The sequence below is a fragment of the Canis lupus genome, chromosome 37 (assembly GCF_003254725.2).
Source record: "Canis lupus dingo isolate Sandy chromosome 37, ASM325472v2, whole genome shotgun sequence".
NCBI classification, from domain to species: Eukaryota; Metazoa; Chordata; class Mammalia; order Carnivora; family Canidae; genus Canis; species Canis lupus.
Genome location: NC_064279.1, coordinates 25,261,613 through 25,281,312, shown reverse-complemented (window position 1 = coordinate 25,281,312; position 19,700 = coordinate 25,261,613). Strand labels below are relative to the sequence as shown.

General features: G+C 46.1%; 1 protein-coding gene and 2 long non-coding RNA genes across 3 annotated transcripts in view; all 3 read left to right on the top strand.

Annotated features, from left to right (window-relative positions):
* LOC125754471 (sterile alpha motif domain-containing protein 1-like) overlaps positions 1-16,998 on the top strand; it is a 33,578-nt gene extending 16,580 nt beyond the window's left edge. The window contains exons 4-5 of the mRNA XM_049106455.1: positions 3,720-3,772; positions 16,872-16,998. Coding sequence (XP_048962412.1) covers positions 3,720-3,772; position 16,872 — 54 coding nt within the window. The 3' untranslated portion in view covers positions 16,873-16,998. The remainder of the gene's footprint in view (positions 1-3,719; positions 3,773-16,871) is intronic.
* Positions 4,489-9,180, top strand: LOC125754495 (uncharacterized). The gene is made up of 2 exons (XR_007408862.1): positions 4,489-4,617; positions 7,801-9,180. It is a non-coding gene; the product is annotated as an uncharacterized LOC125754495 (long non-coding RNA).
* Positions 10,443-13,106, top strand: LOC118353494 (uncharacterized). Its single transcript, XR_004812563.2, has 2 exons — positions 10,443-10,606; positions 12,883-13,106. It is a non-coding gene; the product is annotated as an uncharacterized LOC118353494 (long non-coding RNA).
* Positions 16,999-19,700: the final 2,702 nt, after the last annotated feature.

The following is a 19,700-nucleotide window of genomic DNA, read 5'->3' as shown; positions in this document are numbered from 1 at the left end:
AATCTGGAACAGGAGTATCAGAGACAGAGATAGAGCTGGTTTTGCTTTTGCAAAGTGCTCCAGTGGTAAAAATGAGATGATTTGGAGTGGCTTGCAGTGACTCAGTTTTAATTTAATTAAAAATTAAAAATTATTATTTTTTACTTATATTTACCAGTTTCTTATAATGGATATAAGTGAACAGCCAGGTAGACAAGAAGGTCTGGAAGGGTCCTGAGTGCAGCAACTTCTCGGTGGAGTTGGAATGCACCACCCTCATGGTGGATGGATGTGTTTGCCAATTTGGAAACTTGTTTTAATTTTAATTATTACATAGATATATATATATATATATTTAAAGATTTTATTTATTTATTCATGAGAGACACAGAGAGAGAGGCAGAGGAAAGGCAGGTGCCCTGCAAGGGGCCCGATGCGGGACTCGATCCCGGACTCCGGGATCAAGCCCTGGCCCGAAGGCAGACACTCAACCACTGAGCCACCCAGGCATCCCTTACATACATATTTTAACAGGTATTGGAAAAAGATAAAATTCACACATGAGAGTCACAAGGCTAAAGTCAGTATTTAAGTTACTTTGATAAAAGTTAATCAATGTATTTATTTTTTAAAGTATTTTATTTATTTATTTGGCAGAGAGAGAGAGAGAGAAAATGCACACAAGCAAGGGGAGTGACAGGCAAGGGAGATGGAGAGGGAGAAACAGGTGCCCCGCTGAGCAGGGAGCCCTATGTGGGGCTTGATCCCAGGACCCTAAGATTGTGACCTTAGCCATAGGCAGATGCTCAACCAACTGAGCTACCCCAGGCACTCCAAAGTTAATCAATTTAAAGAAGAACATGGCACTTGAGTAGACATGGTACAAATGCTGCAGACAGTTTGAGGCTGATTGCAGTTCGCAAAATCCCAAATTAGATGATAGTCTAATCACTCAGTTAGTCAAGGGTGCCCTCCGCCGCAAGTAACAAGAACCAAACTCATAATAGCTTAAACACATAGTGGTATTTTTGTCGTTGTTATTTTACCCATAATGTCCTTTAGTGTTGGTTTGGTAGCTCAATGCAGTCCAAGAGTAAACCGCCTTTTTGTGATTCTTCAGATCTTTTCTTCATGGTCCCATGATGGCTGTCGTAGCTCTAGCTCTCACAGCCAAATGGAAGAAAAAGGAAGAGGTGGCACCAGGCAGCATCTTTCCCTTCTGCCAGGAAAAGCAAGAGCTTTCCTAGAGTTCCTAGCAGTCTTCTCCTTGAGTGTCATTTGCCAGAACCACATACTGGGCCACATACGGCTAGGTGTAAAGGAGGCTGGGAACATGGACAATAGCTCAGCATAGTTGCCTGTGACCACCTTTGTCAAGCTGAGCTCTTCATAGTGAGGAAGGAAGGACAGGTAGTGGGTCAGACAGGTGCTGTGTCTGCCACGTGGGAGTGCGTGGACCTGCAGAGATGGGAGGCCAGATGGCCCCAGAGAGAATGCCACGGTGAGGAATAAAGTCAGGCTTTCAGCTCCAATGCCTAAGTGACAAACTGTACTTCATTTCCTGCTCTTATGAGCTGGTGAGATTGCCTGTTGTATCACTTCCATAAACTCTCCTTTGACCTGAGCTGGTGGGAGTGGGGTTCTATTATTCCTTAGAGCCCTGAGTGGATTGTTTGACAAGTCTTAATATGTGTTTCCTCATTTGTTCCTTAGAGCAGTTGCTGTTATCTTTATGTTATGCAAGAGCCAAAAGGGGCTCTGAGAGGTTAGGTTTCCACCTTCATATGACTCTGACCCAGGTTTTCTGGCAACTAATACCTTCTTTATGCCATCTCTGTAGTTTTAGGAAGATCATATATATAGGAGAAGCATTTATTCTGTAAATAGCATCAAGGGCATATGAGAGATGGAGTTTCCTCTGGGGCCTGTCAGTGTTACCCATGGGCTCTGTCCCTGGCTTAAGTCAAAAAGCAGGAGGCGGCTTGACTCTGTCATGCATCTGGGTTTTTGGAGACTCGGAGAATGTTTACTTTTCTGCTTGTCTATTTTCAAACTTTATGCCTGTAATTTATTGTTTAACATGGTTGGGAGATGTGAGATATTCAAGCTACGGATTTGTGTGAGAAGCACAAGAAAAAATAAATGCATTTGGGAGCTATTGCTCTACCCTTTCTCACGCCATCATCTCCTTGGGTGACCTTTGCCGGCTGGAGCTTCTACCACCACCCATTCAGTGCCGGCTATCAAGATGGTGATTCATCTGGGTAAGCAGAAGTCATTATCTCCTCTCCCTAAACTTGACCCTTCCTCTGAATTCTCTATCTTGGTAAACGGTACGGCTGTCTACACAGTCATGCCCGGATGTCACTACCCCCACATGCAACTGCTTGCCACATTATTGAAGATTAATCACGCTGGTAATATGCCTCCTCTTCTCTTCCCCTAATGCATCAGTTCCGACTTTAATCTCCTTTCAGAAGACTGTGGACACCATCTCCTGGACCTCCTGTGTTTTAAACTTGTTAGAAACCTGGGGTGCTTGTTAATTACCTAGATTCCCAGGCCCTTCTCCTACACTCCGATTCAGTGTGTCTGGTGTGGGGGCCTGGAATCCATGTGCTTAACAATGATCCCAATCGGTTCTTCCAGACAATGGGCAGCACTGGTCCTGAGCTGGCTTCCCTGCCTCAGGGTGCTCTGTGGTCAGTCTAGCTCACCTCTGCTGGAGAAATAGCTTCCAGAAAATGGGCCCCATAGCTCTTAATCTGCAGCACAAAACCCAAACCTGCCACATACCAAACAGGGCATGATTTAGCCACCACCTCCCTCTCCAGTCTTAATCTCCTACCTTCCCTGGACTCTAATAGTGAAAGCTGTTTGTCAGATTTGGGGATCCCATTGCTTTTCTTTTTCTTTTAAGATTTATTTATTTTAGGGGCACCTGGGTGGCTCAGTGGTTGAGCATCTGCCTTTGGCTCAGGGCATGATCCTGGGGTCCTGGAATCAAGTCCCTCATGGGGCTCCCCATGGGGAGCCTGCTTCTCCCTCTGCCTATATCTCTGCCTCTCTCTCTGTGTCTCTCATGAATAAATAAATAAAATATTAAAGAAAGATTTATGTATTTTAGAGAGAGAGAGAGAGGAGAGGAAGAGGGAGAGAGGGAGAATCTCAAGTGGACTCCCTGCTGAGTGCAGAACCCTATGTGGGGCTCAATCTCAGAATCCTGGGATCATGACCTGAGCTGAAATGGAGCCAGACATTTAACTGACTGAGCCACCCAGGTGCCCCCTCAAATTGCTTTTCCTGTGCTGTTTTTCCTGCCTGGACATCCCCTGCAGCTCCGTCCTGGAAAACTCTGATCCATCCTGCGAGACCCAACTCTTCTTCCCTGAAGCTTTCCTTGCCATCCCTGCAACCCAAATGTGTGTTTATTATTGCAGTTATCCCATTGAATTCTCCATTGCAGAGATTGTGTTTAGCTCATAAGTACAGGTGGCATTGGCTTTTCCTCTGTGAGAAGAAATTTAGAGGAAGCCCATAGAGCAGTTTCCATGAAAAGGTGTTTCCATTCTTTCCTCTGAGTGTAAACTCCAGAGAGTTTCTTATGTGAAAACCAAACATTCCTCTACCTGTTTACACTTGCAAAGTCAGTATATTGAACTGTGTAATAATAGTCAACATGTGTCTTGTGCCGCTGTGTGCTAGAAACTTTGTGTTCACCATTTTACTTCCTCCTACAGATGAGAAAACTGAGGCTCAGTGGCGAATTCATTTGCCCAAGGTCACAAAACTGGTAAGCAGTGGGATTGGGGCAATGCTAATTCTACTTTTTCTGGAGATTTCTTTAACAACCTAACACCCATTAGGATGTGCAGTATGTGTCTAGGACAAAACACTGCTATACCTGGGGGTGCAGGAGATGTAAATGAGTGAAGCGGTGTGGCTTGAGGCAATAAGGCGGGGTAGGGAGTGCGGATTACACCCTGCTTAAACGAGTGCCAAGACTGAGTGCCAGCTGACTGCCCTCTCCAACATTTTATTGTGAAAAATTTCAAACATATGGCAAAGTTTACAGTATGTGCCTCTATACCTCCTACCTAGATTCTACTGTTAACACTTGACTTGCCTTGTCCTGTATCTATGCATCTAACCATCCCTGTATCCGTTAATCCATTTTGCTTTTTTGATGTGTTTCAAGGTAAATTGCAGACAGAAGTACACTTTTCTCTAAATATATCAGGTTGTATAGCACTAACTAGAGATCAGTATTTATAATTTTTCTTTTAATGTAAAATTTGCAGGAAACAAAATACAGAAATCTATAGTGCATATTCATGAAATTTCGGTAAATATGTGCTCCTGTATCATCCCAACCTCCATCAATGCAGAAAACATTGCCATATCCCTAAAAATCTCAAGTCCCTCCTGTTTGTCTCTGCTTCCGTCCCCACGAAGGTAGCCACTGGTTTTTTTTTTTTTTTAATTTTATTTATTTATTCATGAGAGACACAGAGAGAGAGGCAGAGGGAGAAGCAGGCTCCCTGCAGGGAGCCCGACGTGGGACTCGGTTTCAGGACACTGGGATCACGCCCTGGGCCGAAGGCAGAGGCTCAACCACTGAGCCACCCAGGCATCCTGGTAGGCACTGTTCTGATTTCTTTCTTTCTTCTTTCTTTCTTCTTTCTTTTCTTTCTTTCTTTCTTTCTTTCTTTCTTTCTTTTCTTTCTTTCTTTCTTTCTTCTTTCTTCTTTCTTTCTTTCTTTCTCTTTCTTTCTTTCTTTCTTTTTTTCTTTCTTTCTTTCTTTCTTTCTTCTTTCTTTCTTTCTTTCTTTCTTTCTTCTTTCTTTTTTCTTTCTTTCCCCTTCCTTCCTTCCTTCCTTCCTTCCTTCCTTCCTTCCTTCCTTCCTTCCTTCCTTCCTCCCTTCTTTTCTATTTCAGAAAACTTTTTGTAACTTGTTTTATTTACAATGCCAATTTTTAAATGTCATTAAACTAAAGTTAACTAGACAATAAACTAGGCAGAAATTGCTCTACCAAAAGAGGGAAAACCCAAAATACTACCTCCTAGAGAGAACCCACAGTTCCATTTTAATCAGAGCAAAGAAAAAGGAAACTTTTGATGATACTGGAAGAAACTGAGCCAGAATGTTTGGAATCTGTACTCAACCAACATCCGCAAGGAGGACAGACAATATTCTGCCGAAACAACTGATTTGGTGCTACTGTTGGTCTAATACTTACACTTATAAACAGAGCAGTGCAACTAGTCTTTGGAAGCATCCTTAGAGTGTTACAGGGTCAGGCAGGACATTTCACTTTTCACACCACTGCTTCCCTCTGCATACCTCTTCTTCAGGAAAAGTCATTTTTAAAAAAGATTTTATTTATTTCTCCATGAGAGACAGAGAGAGAGAGGCAGAGACACAGGCAGAGGGAGAAGCAGGGTCCCTGTGGGGAACCCGATGTGGGACTCAATCCCAGGACCCTGGGATCACGGCCTGAGCTTAAGGCAGATGCTCAACCACTGAGTCACCCAGGTGCCCCCAGGAAAAGTCATTTTTTTATATTGACGTTCTTATGAATCTTCTCAGGAGTTTTCTCCTTGATTGTATTGGCAGTGGTCTTGTACTTAACATCCAACGAACCTTGGACGTCTAAGTGGTTGGCAGCCAGAATAAGTTCAAAAAGTGTTCCTTGGCCAACTTACAGGAATTCTTGGTCCCAAACAGGGAGATACTCTGTTCACTTTCCTTTGTTCTCATCATCCTCAGGAGGAGGGCGTGGGGGTCATCCTTGTGGTGGGTGCACCACTGAATGACTGTTTTTAATATTGTTGGATTAACATTTGGTGGAGGAACTGGGTCATCATCTCATCCCTTATCCATTCCCAAATCTCCCAACGTGGTCCTGATAGCCATAAATTGCTTGGCAACTTCAACATCAACTTAAATATCTCTCTGTCAAACCCTGCCCCTGAATTGGAGGCATGGTGCTCAGTCTCAGGGAGGCTGAAGGCCAGAGGCTGACAAGGACATGGTGGCCAGGACGCCTGGGTGGCTCAGTGGTTGAGCACCTGCCTTTGGCTCAGGTCGTGATCCCAGTGTCCTGGGATCGAGTCCCATATTGGACTCCCCGCAGGGAGCCTGCTTCTCCCTCTGCCTGTGTCTCTGTTTCTGTATCTCTCATGAACAAATAAATAAAATCTTAAAAAAAAAAAAAGAACATGGTGGCCTCAGCAATGAGAAGAGAAAGGTGGAGATACAAGGCCACTACCTGATTTTTTCTCATAGGTTATTTTACCTGTTCTAGAACTTCACAAAAGTAGACTCAAACAGTATGTACTGTCATTTGGCTTGAAGTTTTAAAGAGTCATCCATGTTGTTGTGTGTATCAGTAGTTCATCGCTCTGTATTGTTGAGAAGTCCTCCTCTCTATTCCATTGTATGAACAGACCACAGTTCGTTCAGCCACCTCCATGTGCGGACAGCTGGACTGTTTCTAGTTCTGGGCTCTTATGAATAAAGCTAATAATATTTTGTGTAAATATTTTTGTGAGCATATATTTTCACTTCTCCTGGGTGTATTTCTAGGGGTGAAAGTGCTGGGCTATAGGGTAGGAGTATGTTCACTTTCATAAGAAACTGCCAGACCTTTCACCTGAGTAGTTGTACCTGTTCCCACCAATGATGAATGAGAGTTCTGGTTCCTCCACAGCCTTCATGTACATACTGGTCATTTGTACATCTTTTTTGGTGAAGTTTCCATTTAAAACTTTTTTTAAAAAAAGATTTTGTTTATTCATTTGAGACACACACACAGAGAGAGAGAGCATGAGCAGGAGAGAGGGGTAGAGGGAGAGGGAGAAGCAGACTCCCTACTGAGCAAGAGGCCCGATGCAGAGCTCCATCCCAAGACCCCAGGATCAAGACCTGAGCCTGAAGGCAGACCCTTAACCAACTGAGCCACCCAGGCATCCCTCAAATCTTTTTTTTTTTTTAAAGATATTATTTGTTCATTTATTTGAGGAGGGAGAGGGGCAGAAGGAAAGGGAGAATTTCTTTTTTTTTTTAAGATTTTATTTATGTATTCATGAGAGACCCACAGAGAGAAGCAGAGACACAGGCAGAGTGAGAAGCAGACTCCCTGCAGGGAGCCCAAAATGGGACTTGATCCCAGGACCCAGGACCATGCCCCAAGCCGAAGGCAGACGGTCAACCACTGAGCACCCAGGTGCCTGAGAGGCACCCAGGTGCCTGAGAATTTCAAGCAGACTCTATCCAGGGTGCAGAGCTTTATATGGGGTTTGGTCCCCCCGGCCATGAGATCATCACCTGACCTGAAACGAAGAGTCAGATGCTCAACCAACTGAGCTATCCAGGTGCTGCTGCCTGTTCACATCTTTTGCCCACTTTTTTTTTTTTTTTTTTAGTTTTCTTTTGCTATTATTATTGTTGGAGTTCTTTATATATCCTGGTTGCCAACCCTTTCTCAGATAGATGTTTCACAATTGTTCTCTTCCAGGTGGTGGTTTGTCTAGAGTCTTTCTTATTTTTAAAAAATATTTTATTTATTTATTCATGAGAAACACGCGGAGAGGCAGAGACACAGGCAGAGGGAGAAGCAGGCTCCCTGTGGGGAGCCCGATGCCAGACTTGATCCCAGGACCCCAGGGTCACGATCTGAGCCGAAGGCAGATGTTCAACCACTGAGCCACCCAGGTGCCCCTCTAGCCCTTCTCTTAATGGTGTCTTTTGGATAAGCAGAAATTTTTGATTTTGATGAAATCTAATTTAGCAGACATATTTTTATTTATTTTTAAAGATTTTATTTATTTGAGAGAGGACAAGCAAGGTGAAGAGCAGGAGGAGAAACAGACGGTCTGCTGAGCAGGGAGCCCGATGTGGGGTTCAATCCCTAAACTCCAGGATCATGACCTGAGCCGAAGGCAGATGCTTAACTGACTGAGCCACCCAGGAGCCCCAAGCAAAGACATTTCTAAATGGTTATTGCATTCTTTGATTTGTCTGAGAAACTTTTTGCTTGTCCCTGAGTCATGGAGATTTTCATTCATGTTTTCTTTAGAAGTTTACAGTTTTAGCTTTTATGTTTAGGCCTGTGATTCACCTCAAAATAATGTTTGTACATGATGTAGAGGTCAAGGTTCGTATTTTCCCCATACCTTGCTATTCTAGCAATAGTTTATGTGATAAAACTTTCCATTCCCATCTGACTGGTTTGGCACTTCTTTTAAAAATCAGATGATGGCATGAGTGTGGTTCCATTTCTAGGATCTCTTTCCTGTGCCAGCTTCAACTGATTTTTGCCATGGGCTCAGTATTGCCAGACCTCCCAAATTTTAGAGGACAGCATAGAAACTCCAGTGCTTCTTAATGGGAATACATCTGCATTTTTAAACATTGAAAACCAACTCTAGTTTAAATGAGCAAACAGACAAAGAAACCAACTCTGTGCAACCAAAATAACTTACTTGGTCTGTGGCCTCGGGAGTAGGGGAGGTCATTTCAGCAGGAAGCTGGATATATGTAGAGCCAAGTATAAATCAAGGGCCTTATTTTAAGTAACAGAAAATGGGAATGTCCTCAGGGCGGGCAGGTAGGTTTCCACAGTCAGTGCAAGTCATTGAGAATTCACTGCCTGGGCAAGATGAAAACCCAGGCCTGAGGTTTCGTTGGTGCCCAGGAGACCAGGGGAGTACTCTGTGGAGCTATTTGGAGTTGCATCTAGAAACAATATCTGCAGAGAGGGCCAGGTGGGAGATGAGGAGAGGCCAGCACGCCCTGGGTTATAGTAGGGGGCCTGAGAGTGTAGCATCGAGGCAGACTAGTGCCAGGACAGAGACAAGGACCAAGAGAGTCCAGGGTGAGCTGATGTAGATAGAGTCAAGGGTCTGGAGGGCAGGGAACTAAGAAGGGGCCCTTCTGTAAGCTCAGGCCCAGAGAGATGCTTCATGGAGTTGGCTGAAGGCCTCTTTGGCTCTCTGGGGGGAGGTTGAGACGAAGCCAGAAGACATCCAACTGTAGATGCCACAGCTTCCAGGAGGGTTCTCGGCAGCACCACCTACTTGTCACCCCCAAGTTAAAGTTCCTAGTTTTTAACATTTTTAAGATTACCTTTTACATTTAAAATTTGCAATGGGTCCCATGTCACATGTTTCAAAAATAAAAAAAATATTAAAAATGATCAATGAGAAGCCTTTTTTCCCACCTGTCTCCCATCTGCCCCGTTCCCATCTTCAACCCCTCCACCCCCAAGTACCATTTGTACAGTTTATTTTTACTACAACCGAGGACACTGTTTTGGCAGCCATGTCTGTCAGACAGAATGTCGGGTATGCTGGTTGGGCCGCATACGGTAGAGCTTGGTGCAAGTGGCTGCATGGAAGAGAAAATAAGCAAGCCTGCATTAAAGCCACATAGAAATTTGTTAGAATTTGCTAGAACCTTGCCCCGTGAATATGTAAGAGAGGGCCATCAAGACAGGAAGTCATTCTACTTAAAGTGTGACATGGAAAAAAAAGTGTGACATGGTCAATTGGCTATGGACCAAATTGTGTCTTCTCAAAATTCATATGTTGAATCCCTAACCCCCAGCGGCAAGGTATTTGGAGGTGGGGCCTTTGGGAAGCAATTAGGTTGAGCTGAAGTTAGGGTAAGGCCCCTGTGATGGGCTTCCGCGTCCTTAGGAGGAGAGGAAGAGGCCAGAGCTCTTTCTGTGGCCACTGTGGACCTCCCCATGCCATGAGAAGGCAGGTGTCTGCAGGCCGGGAAGGGAGTTCTCACTAAGAGCCCGACCATGCCGGCACCCTGACGTCCACCTGCCACCCAGTCCACCTAACGCTGTTTTTTTTTTTTTTTTTTTTTTTTGTTTTTTAAGATTTAATTTATTTATTCATGAGAGACACAGAGAGGGGCAGAGACACAGGCAGAGGGAGAAGCAGGCTCCCTGCAGGGGATCCCAATGAGGGACTCCATCCTAGGACCCCAGGATTAGACCTGAGCCAAAGGCAGATGCCCAACCACTGAGGCACCCAGGTGCCCCCACCCACACTGCTTCGTGAGGGCAGCCCCAGCTGGCTGAGACGGTACTCCGGCACCCAAAAGTGAGCTCTGACTAAACAGTGGAAAGGGGACGCTGCTGGCTCAGCGGTTTAGCGTCTGCCTGCAGCCCGGGGCGTGATCCCGGGGTCCTGGGATCGAGTCCCGCATCGGGTTCCCTGCGTGGAGCCCGCTTCTCCCTCTGCCTGCGTCTCTGCCTCTCTCTGTGTCTCATGAATAAATAAATAATCAATTAATTAAATAAAAGGAAAAAAACAAAAAAACAGTGGAAAGATTTCCAGTCCTTTGAAACATAACCCTTGAAGGGTTTTGCGGAGAGTGTGCTGTATTTGAACGCGCGGGCTCGCAGGGAGAGACTGCGCACCCCTGGTCGGGAGGAAGGGGACAGCCACAGGGACGGACGCAGGTGCACGAAGCCTGCGCTTGGAGGCGGGGCCCGCAGCACCGCGAGCACCGGGGGCTGAGGTTCGCGCGCGTCTCCAGCTGCGCTCGCCCCGGGAGGACTTCCGAGGGGACAGTGAATGCATGTGAGGATCCGCCAGCCTTCAGGGGTGAGGGTGGCTTCCAGAGGTCGGCCGCCTGACTCAGCTTCTGTGGGTTAGAGGGGATTTTCTCCGAGAGGATCTCATTTCCCCTTCCCGCTCGCGTTCGTCTCGATGGGGGGGATAATGCTGCCCTCTCCTGGGCTCAGCTGGCAGCTGCAGCCGCCGGCCTCGCGGAGGGGAGCCCCCCCCCCCCCCCCCCCCCGCAGCCAGGGGTCTCCCGCTTGCTAAGTCATTTCCTACAGCCACGGTGGGGTGGGCTTTCCCTTCAGGGCTACATCCCAGAGGCTGGGGAGGGGGGGGGGCGGGAGCTAAACAGAAGGCAACTTACGTGTGGGTCTCCCTGTCTCTAGAAATAGAGCTCATCTTTTTTTTTTTTTTTTTTTTTTGCTTTTTCTTTTTTCTTTTTTTTTTTTTTTATTTTTATTTATTTATGATAGTCACACAGAGAGAGAGAGAGAGAGGCAGAGACACAGGCAGAGGGAGAAGCAGGCTCCATGCACCGAGAGCCCGATGTGGGATTCGATCCCGGGTCTCCAGGATCGCGCCCTGGGCCAAAGGCAGGCGCCAAACCGCTGCGCCACCCAGGGATCCCTTCTTTTTTTCTTTCTTTCTTTCTTTCTTTCTTTCTTTCTTTCTTTCTTTCTTTCTTTCTTTTTCTTCCTTTCTCTTCTTTCTTTCTTTTTTTTTTTAGATTTCATTTAGGGATCCCTGGGTGGCGCAGTGGTTTAGCGCCTGCCTTTGGCCCAGGGCGCGATCCTGGAGACCCGGGATCAAGTCCCACATCGGGCTCCCGGTGCATGGAGCCTGCTTCTCCCTCTGCCTGTGTCTCTGCCTCTCTCTCTCTCTCTCTCTGTTACTATCATAAATAAATAAAAATTAAAAAAGATTTTATTTATTCATGAGAGACAGAGAGAGAGGCAGGGACACAGGCAGAGGGAGGAGAAGCAGGCTCCATGCAGGGAGCCCGACGTGGGACTCAATCCTGGGAATCCAGGATCACGCCCTGAGCCAAAGGCAGACGCTAAACCACCGAGCCACCCAGGCGTCCCAGCTTTTGATTTCTCAACCACTTTTTATCTCATCCTACTCACCAAGTGGTCTCCTAGGCACTTGGGATACGGTGATCTAGATAGGCAAGGATTTCCAGCTTCCCGAAGCTTAGGGTCTAAAGAGGAGAGAGGTGATAAGTCGTAAGTACAGGTGATACACATGCACGTGTGTTACACGTGGTAAGTGCTGCGACCAGAGAAAATGTTTGGAATATAGCATAGCAGGGGGCATCCGGAATGCTAGGGGAGGTGCCGTGGTGAATAGGTGCACAAGGTAGGTCTCAGTGAGAAGGTAGCATTTGAGCAAATTCCTAGAGGAGGTGGGGGAGTTACCTGTGGGAGGTCTACAGGGGGGCCTGCAGAGGAAAATGGACATTGGAAGCAATGCCCTACGACAGGAGCCGGGCTAATGTGGCTGGAGCAGAGCTCTAAGTCGGGGGGTGGGGGGGTGGGGGGGGAGGATAGAGTTAGAGGATGCTATGGGCCGAATTGAGTCCACCTCCCCCTCACTCATGTTGCAGTCCTAACCCGCAGTGTGTCAGAATGGGACCTTATTTAGAAATAGGGCTGTCCATTAGAAACGACAAATACCCACCATTTGCTTTGACGTGGATGGACCTGGAGGGTATTATGCCGAGTGAAATAAGTCAATCCAAAAAGGACAAACATTATATGGTCTCATTCATTTGGGGAATATAAAAATTAGTGAAAAGGAATAAAGGGAAAGGAGAGAAAATGAGTGAAAATATCAGTGAGGGTGACAAAACATGAGAGACACCTAACTCTGGGAAATGAACAAGGGGTGGTGGAAGTGGAAGTGGGCGGGGGGTTGGGGTGACTGGGTGACGGGCATTGAGGGGGGCACTCGTAGGGATGAGCACTGGGTGTTATGCTATATGTTGGCAAAAATGAACTCCAATTTAAAAAAAAAGAAATGGGGGGGGGGGGATCCCTGGGTGGCTCAGTGGTTTAGCGCCGCCTTTGGCTCAGGGCTTGGTCCTGGAGCCCCGGGATCAAGTCCCATGTCAGGCTCCCTGCATGGAGCCTGCTTCTCCCTCTGCCTGTGTCTCTGCCTCTCTCTGTCTCGTGAATAAATAAAATCTTAAAAAAAAAAAAAAAGAAAAGAAATAGGGCTGTCAGGGTGTAAGTAGTTAGGAGGAGGCCATCAGAGGGTGCCCTAATCCAACATGACTGGGGGCCTTATAAAAAGGGGAGATTTGGACACCAACACAGGCATCCCAGGAGAGCATCTCGAGACGATGAGGGCAGAGATGAAGGTGATGCATCTGTAAGCCAAGGAATGCCAAAGACGACCAGGAAACCAGCAGGCACTGGGACACAAGCCTGGAACAGATTTTCTCTCACCGCCCTCAGGAGGAACCAGCCCTGCTGACACCCTTACCTTGGACATCCAGCCACCAGAACTGTAAGACAATAAATCTCTCTGTTTAAGCCTCCCGATCTGTGGTACTTTGTTGTGGTGGCTCCAGCACAGTAACACACAAGGATGATGAGGCGGGATGGGAGTGGGGAATGGTAGGAAAGCCCCTAAAGGATTTTGGATTTTTTCAAGTTCATTTTTTTTCATGATTAAATGGGATATATCTTCCCACATGTAAGCATTATTCAACATCAGAAAACCATTAATACAATTCACATGCTAATATATCTAAGAAGAAAAAAATCAAATGACTTATCTACATAGGCCTTTGGCAAACCTCAATATCTACTCCTGACTTAAAAAATAAAACTAATAAAAAAAACTCAATATGACACCCTGTGTTAACTACACTGGAATGGGAATTAGAAAAATAATTAAAGTCATCTAGACCTATAGGCAGAAAGCATTCTCAAATGTAGAAGAATGGAATTGTATTCATAAATAAGATAGAAACTAATCTTTCAATTACAAAAATCAATTTTAAGACAAAAAAATAAAACTTCATAAAATCAGATAGGTGACAGCTTCTAAAAACAAGTATTAATGGAATTTCAGCTTTTATTTGGATTTTGCCGGCTTTTCCATTATCAACTCTTTCGGTACCAGGATCCAGTCCAGGGGACCGTGTTGCCTCTAGTTGGCATGTCACCCCAATCTCCTGTGAGAGACTGCGCAGTCCTTCCTGGTTTCTCATGACCTTGATAGTCTTGGGGAGTACTGGCCAAGTATCCTGTAGAACACCTCCCCCGTGTGGGTTTGTCTGATGTTTTTTTCCCCCCTGATTAGATGGGTTTTTAGAGAGAATACTGCAGGTGGAAGCCTTCTCATCATATCCTACTGGGAGCGTAAGAGCACACAGCATCTCTGGTGATGTCAACCTTCCTTAATTGGTTACTGTAGTTTTTGCCAGGTTTCTTGTCTGTGAAGCTGCTTAAAATGCACTTAAAAAAATTAAAGCAGTGAAATTCATTATTTGGAGCCATTGGAGGGCAATGAGAAGGCATGATATGATCTGACTTAGAATGTTAAAGAATCGGGACGCCTGGGTGTCTCAGCAGTTGAGAACCTGTCTTCAGCTCAGGGGATGATCCCGGGGTCCTGGGATCGAGTCCCACATCGGGCTCCCTGCAGGGAGCCTGCTTCTCCCTCTGCCTGTGTCTCTGCCTCTCTCTGTGTGTCCCTCATAAAAAAAAAAAAAAAAAGAATGTCTCATCATACCTGTCACTCTGGCAGGTATGATGAGAACAGACTAGAAGAGCAGGAGGTCTGGGAGGTCGTCTTGGTAATCTAGGTGGAACAAGAGGGTAGCAGGGACCAGAGCGCCAGCTGTAGAGGTGGTGAGAAAATAGGAGTTGGAATCCATTCTGGTAGAATTGGCAGTTTTCTGGTAGATCGAATATTGAGTGTAAGAGATGGAGGGGTGTCAACGAAGAGCCTACAAAGTGGCCACAGCTCCTGGAAGGAAGGAGTTGCCATCAGCTGAGCTGAGAGGAAGATTCCGATCTGCCACTTTGCTCCTCTCCACTACTTCATCGTTTTGCCTGATTTATTGGGTGCCAGGGCTGGCTGCAGGACCCAGTGCAAAATAAAAGTGTGGACCCCTTGTTCCAAAAGCAGGAGAAAAGCACGTTTCTTTCTTCTCTGATTGCTCTGCTAACCGGATTCTGTGTTTTGTTTTGTGTTTTCTTTTCAGTGGGCTCCACGTTGGAGCTCCAAGTGCGGAGCTTCAGTGGGCTCCAAGTGCGGGGCTTGAACTCACAACCCTGAGATCAAGACCTGGGCTTACTTGACCACCCCTGAAGACAGTCTCTAGCGGACTCTGTGTGTTTTTTATTTGCTATTTGCTGCTGCGCTTCCTGAAAGCATAGGGCTCTTGTGGGGTGGGGAGTGGGAGGCTGGGCCCAAGGAGGTGGGGCTGCATGCGAGCTGAGCTTCCAACCCCTGTGTGTGCTCCGCTCTCCCACCAGACTTCGCTCAGAAACACGGATTCCAAGATAAAGTTATTAAGAATTTCATGGCAGCGGCCGCAGAGCATTATGCCCAAGCTCAGGGCTCTGCACTGGTCACACACCCACTCCCTGTTTGGCATCTCCTCGCATGTGTCACACGGTTTGCACCAAGAATGCAAAACAGAATCCTTTATAGTTCCTGCCCTTAAGGAGGGGCAAGGAACGCAGGGATGGTTTGTGAATCACTTCCCTGGGCCAGAGTCTTGCCTATTCACAGCCCAGTGGGAGGAAAAGACTCCTAAAAATGATCCAATAATGCAATCTGGAAACCACAACAGTGGAGAACCTGGGTGGGTGACACGGGAGCCCCGAGGGGAAGCGGAGGAGGGTGCAGGGTATTCAGGGCTTAAGGAGTTGGGACTTCAGCGGACCGGAGGCTCAGGGTCCCGGACATCTGCTCACAAACCTAGTTGGACCAGCAAATCTGAGTGAGGAGAGGGGAAATGACCACTAGAGGGTTATTCACTGTTTGGTGTTTTTTTTTCTTTTGGTGAAAATGACTAAAGACATGTATATGTATTTTTTTTTAATTGTGGAAGTTATGCTTGTTTTAGAAATTGGGCAACATCAAAAGATACAAACAAGAAAGCAACTGTCTGTAATCCCACCGCCCAAAGGTAGCCACCATTAACATCTGGACTCTCTTCCTTATTTTTCCCTGTGTGCGTACACACATTAATTACAGAGTGCTGGGGCAGCCTGGGTGGCTCCGCGTTTAGCGCTGCCTTCAGCCCAGGGCGTGATCCTGGGGACCCCTGATGGAGTCCCACGTCCCACTCCCTGCATGGAGCCTGCTTCTCCCTCTGCCTCTCTTTCTCTCTCTGTCTCTGTCTCTCATGAATAAATAAATAAAATCTTAAAAAATAATTACAAAGTGCTATCATACTGTGCATTCTGCTTGTTAACTCTTATTTGCTCTTGGCATCCTGTTATCTTGGCATCCGTAACATTAATTATAGCTATACATCGTTATGTTTAATGGACACACAGCATTCTATTGTATAGATCTACTATAATTTTTTTAAAGATTTATTTATTTATGATAGACATAGAGAGAGAGAGAGAGGCAGAGACACAGGAGGAGGGAGAAGCAGGCTCCATGCCGGGAGCCTGACACGGGACTCGATCCCGGGGCTCCAAGATCACACCCTGGGCCAAAAGCAGGTGCTAAACCGCTGAGCCACCCAGGGATCCCTGATCTACTATAATTTGTTTTTTTTTTTTTTTTTTTAATTTTTTTTTTTTTTTTTAATTTATGATAGTCGCACAGAGAGAGAGAGAGAAGCAGAGACATAGGCAGAGGGAGAAGCAGGCTCCATGCACCGGGAGCCTGACGTGGGATTCGATCCCGGGTCTCCAGGATCGCGCCCTGGGCCAAAGGCAGGCGCCAAACCGCTGAGCCACCCAGGGATCCCTGATCTACTATAATTTGTATAAAAGTTTTGGACGGGTACTGAAGTTATTACCAACTCGTATTACATGAACAACCCTGTGATAAGCTTTGTCTTGCCACCCTCCCTCCCTCCCTTCTTCCCTCTCTCCCTTCCATTCCTCACATTAAGTGGGATTGTAGGATCAGAGGATCTGCATTGTTTAGGGTGTTTGATGCATATTCTCCCAACAGGACTGTGGGGGGCGTGTATAAAGCCAGCGCATGGTGACTGAACATTTCTTATCTGCCAGATACTGTGCTAAGCACTTTACATATATTAACTCATTGATCCTCATATCAATTCTATGAGCTCGGTGCTACTTTTCTTCTAATTTTACAGAAGAGAACACTGGAGCACTGAAAGAGTATCCAGGCCTCCAAAGGGCACATAACCGGCCAGGGACAGAACTGGGATTTGCGCCACGGTGGTTTGGTTCCAGAGCCCACGCTCTACACCAGTTCATCATCACACACTTCCCTGAGGCAAGTATTATTATCCTCATTTTTATGGATAAAGATTTTTTTTTTAGTCCTTTTCCTAAGCTTTGATTTTAGTTCCAAGAATAAAGATATTTTGATACACGTTAAGAAACTCATCCAAGATCATAAACCAATAAAGGAAGGCCTGTACTTGAAGCATGATCTGTCTGACTCCACAGCAGAGACCACACGAGGATTTCTGAATTCGTTCAGGAGCGTGTTCTCAGATGGGCTTTTACGTGCTTACTTTTTATTTAAAGATTTTATTTATTTATTCATGGGAGACACACACACACACACACAGAGAGAGAGAGAGAGAGAGGCAGAGACGGGCGGAAGGAGAAGCAGGCTCCCTGCGGGAGCCCCATGTAGGACTTGATCCCAGGACCCCGGGGTCACAACCTAAGGCAGCTGCTCAACCACTGAGCCACCCAGGTGCCCTTTATGTGCTTACTTTTCAAGGTTCCTCTTTGGCTTCCACCAGAGCTTGGTGATCAGGGCTAGGAGGTGTGCACCTGCCCAGGTCATACCTCCGTGAAGTCCTCTCTTACCCTGACTGTCACAGCCTGGACCTGTGATGCACTGACATTCCTCTCCTCTCATCCTAGGTCACTTTTGTCTGTCTTTCTTCTTCTTCTTCTTCTTCTTCTTCTTCTTCTTCTTCTTCTTCTTCTTCTTCTTCTTCTTCTTCTTCTTCTTCTTTTCTTCTTCTCCCTCTTCCTCTTCCTTCTTCTTTTTTCTTTTTAGATTTTATTTATTTATTTGAGAGAGTGCAAAAGCACAAGCTGGGGGAGGGGCAAAGGGAGAAGGAGAATCAGGCTCTCCACAGAGCAGGGAACCCAACTCAGGACTTGATTCAGAGACCCTGAGATCATGACCTGAGCTGAGGGCAGATGCCCAACCGACTGAGTCACCCCGGCGCTCCTCACTTTTGTTTTTCTAGAACTCTTTCAGTTGGTCAGAGTTTTGGTTGCAAGTAACAGAAAGCAGTCTGAAGTGGTCTTCACAAGAAAGAACCAAAAAGTCCCTGGGGAAGATGGCCTCTGGGTATGGTTTGTTCAGAACTCTGGCTCTGTTTCTCTGTGATTGTCTCAGTTCTGCTTTTTTCTCTGTGTTAGTTTTTATCCTTGGACTGGTTTGCCATTTATATACCAAGATGGCTCCGAGTTATAGCAAGACGACATCCTTGCTTTTCCACGGTCACCAAACAACCATCCTGAACGTAGCTCTGCATGGACCATCTTAGGTCACATACTTGCCCTGCACCTGTTACTATGGCAATGGGGATGATCACTGGGGGAGAGGGGTGAACCCTCTCTCCTCCACCTCCTTTGCCTCTATTTTGGTCCCCAGGTCCAAGTGGATCCTTCTGCAGGAATGGGAGGAGATGCTGACGCTGGCATCCAAGCTGTTACAGGGACGGAATAGATAGACTTGCAGCCATATTGTGCTGTTCACATGCTCTTGCATAGATGCTTCCATTGTCAAAACAGAGTGGAAAGAAGAGGCCTCCGCATTTTGCTAGAGGCCTGGCATTCAGGCTACACATGTCACAACAATCTTTGTGGCACTGGATGTTCTGCACAGAATAGAAAGATGCTTTCTCATTAAGAACATTATAGATCCATGGAAGAGGGAGCAAGCAGTTCTATTTTTTTGTATATATTTTTATTGGAGTTCGATTTGCCAACATATAGCATAACACCCAGTGCCCATCCTGTCAAATGCCCCCCTCAGTGCCCATCACCCAGTCACCCCATCCCCCCCACCTCCCTTTCTATTACCCCTTGTTCGTTTCCCAGAGTTAGGAGTCTCTCATGTTCTGTCTCCCTCTCTGATATTTCTCACTCATTTTTTCTCCTTTCCCCTTTATTCCCTTTCACTATTTTTTATGTTCCCCGAATGAATGAAACCATATAATGTTTGTCCTTCTCCGATTGACTTACTTCACTCAGGATCATACCCTCCAGTTCTATCCACATCGAAGCAAATGGTGGGTATTTGTCATTTCTAATGGCTGAGGAATATTCCATTGTATACATAGACCACAGCTTCTTTATCCATTCATCTTTCGATGGACACCGAGGCTCCTTCCACAGTTTGGCTATTGTGGCCATTGCTGCTATAAACATCGGGGTGCAGGTGTCCCGGTGTTTCACTGCATCTGTATCTTTGGGGTAAATCCCCAGCAATGCAATTGCTGGGTTGTAGGTTAGCTCTATTTTTAACTCTTTGAGGAACCTCCACACAGTTTTCCAGAGTGGTTGCACCAGTTCACATTCCCACCAACAGTGCAAGAGGGTTCCCCTTTCTCCACATCCTCTCCAACATTTGTTGTTTCCTGTCTTGTTAATTTTCACCATTCTCACTGGTGTGAGGTGGGATCTCATTGTGGTTTTGATTTGTATTTCCCTGATGGCAAGTGAGGTGGAGCACTTTCTCATGTGCTTGTTAGGTCTTCTTTGGTGAAATGTCTGTTCATGTCTTTTGCCCATTTCATGATCAGATTGTTTATTTCTTTGCTGTTGAGTTTAATAAGTTCTTTTTTAAAAAAAGATTTTATTTATTTATGAAAGACACACACACACAGAGAGAGAGAGAGAGAGAGGGAGAGAGAGGCAGAGACACAGGCAGAGGGAGAAGCAGGCTCCATGCAGGGATCCCGACTTGGGACTCGATCCTGGGTCTC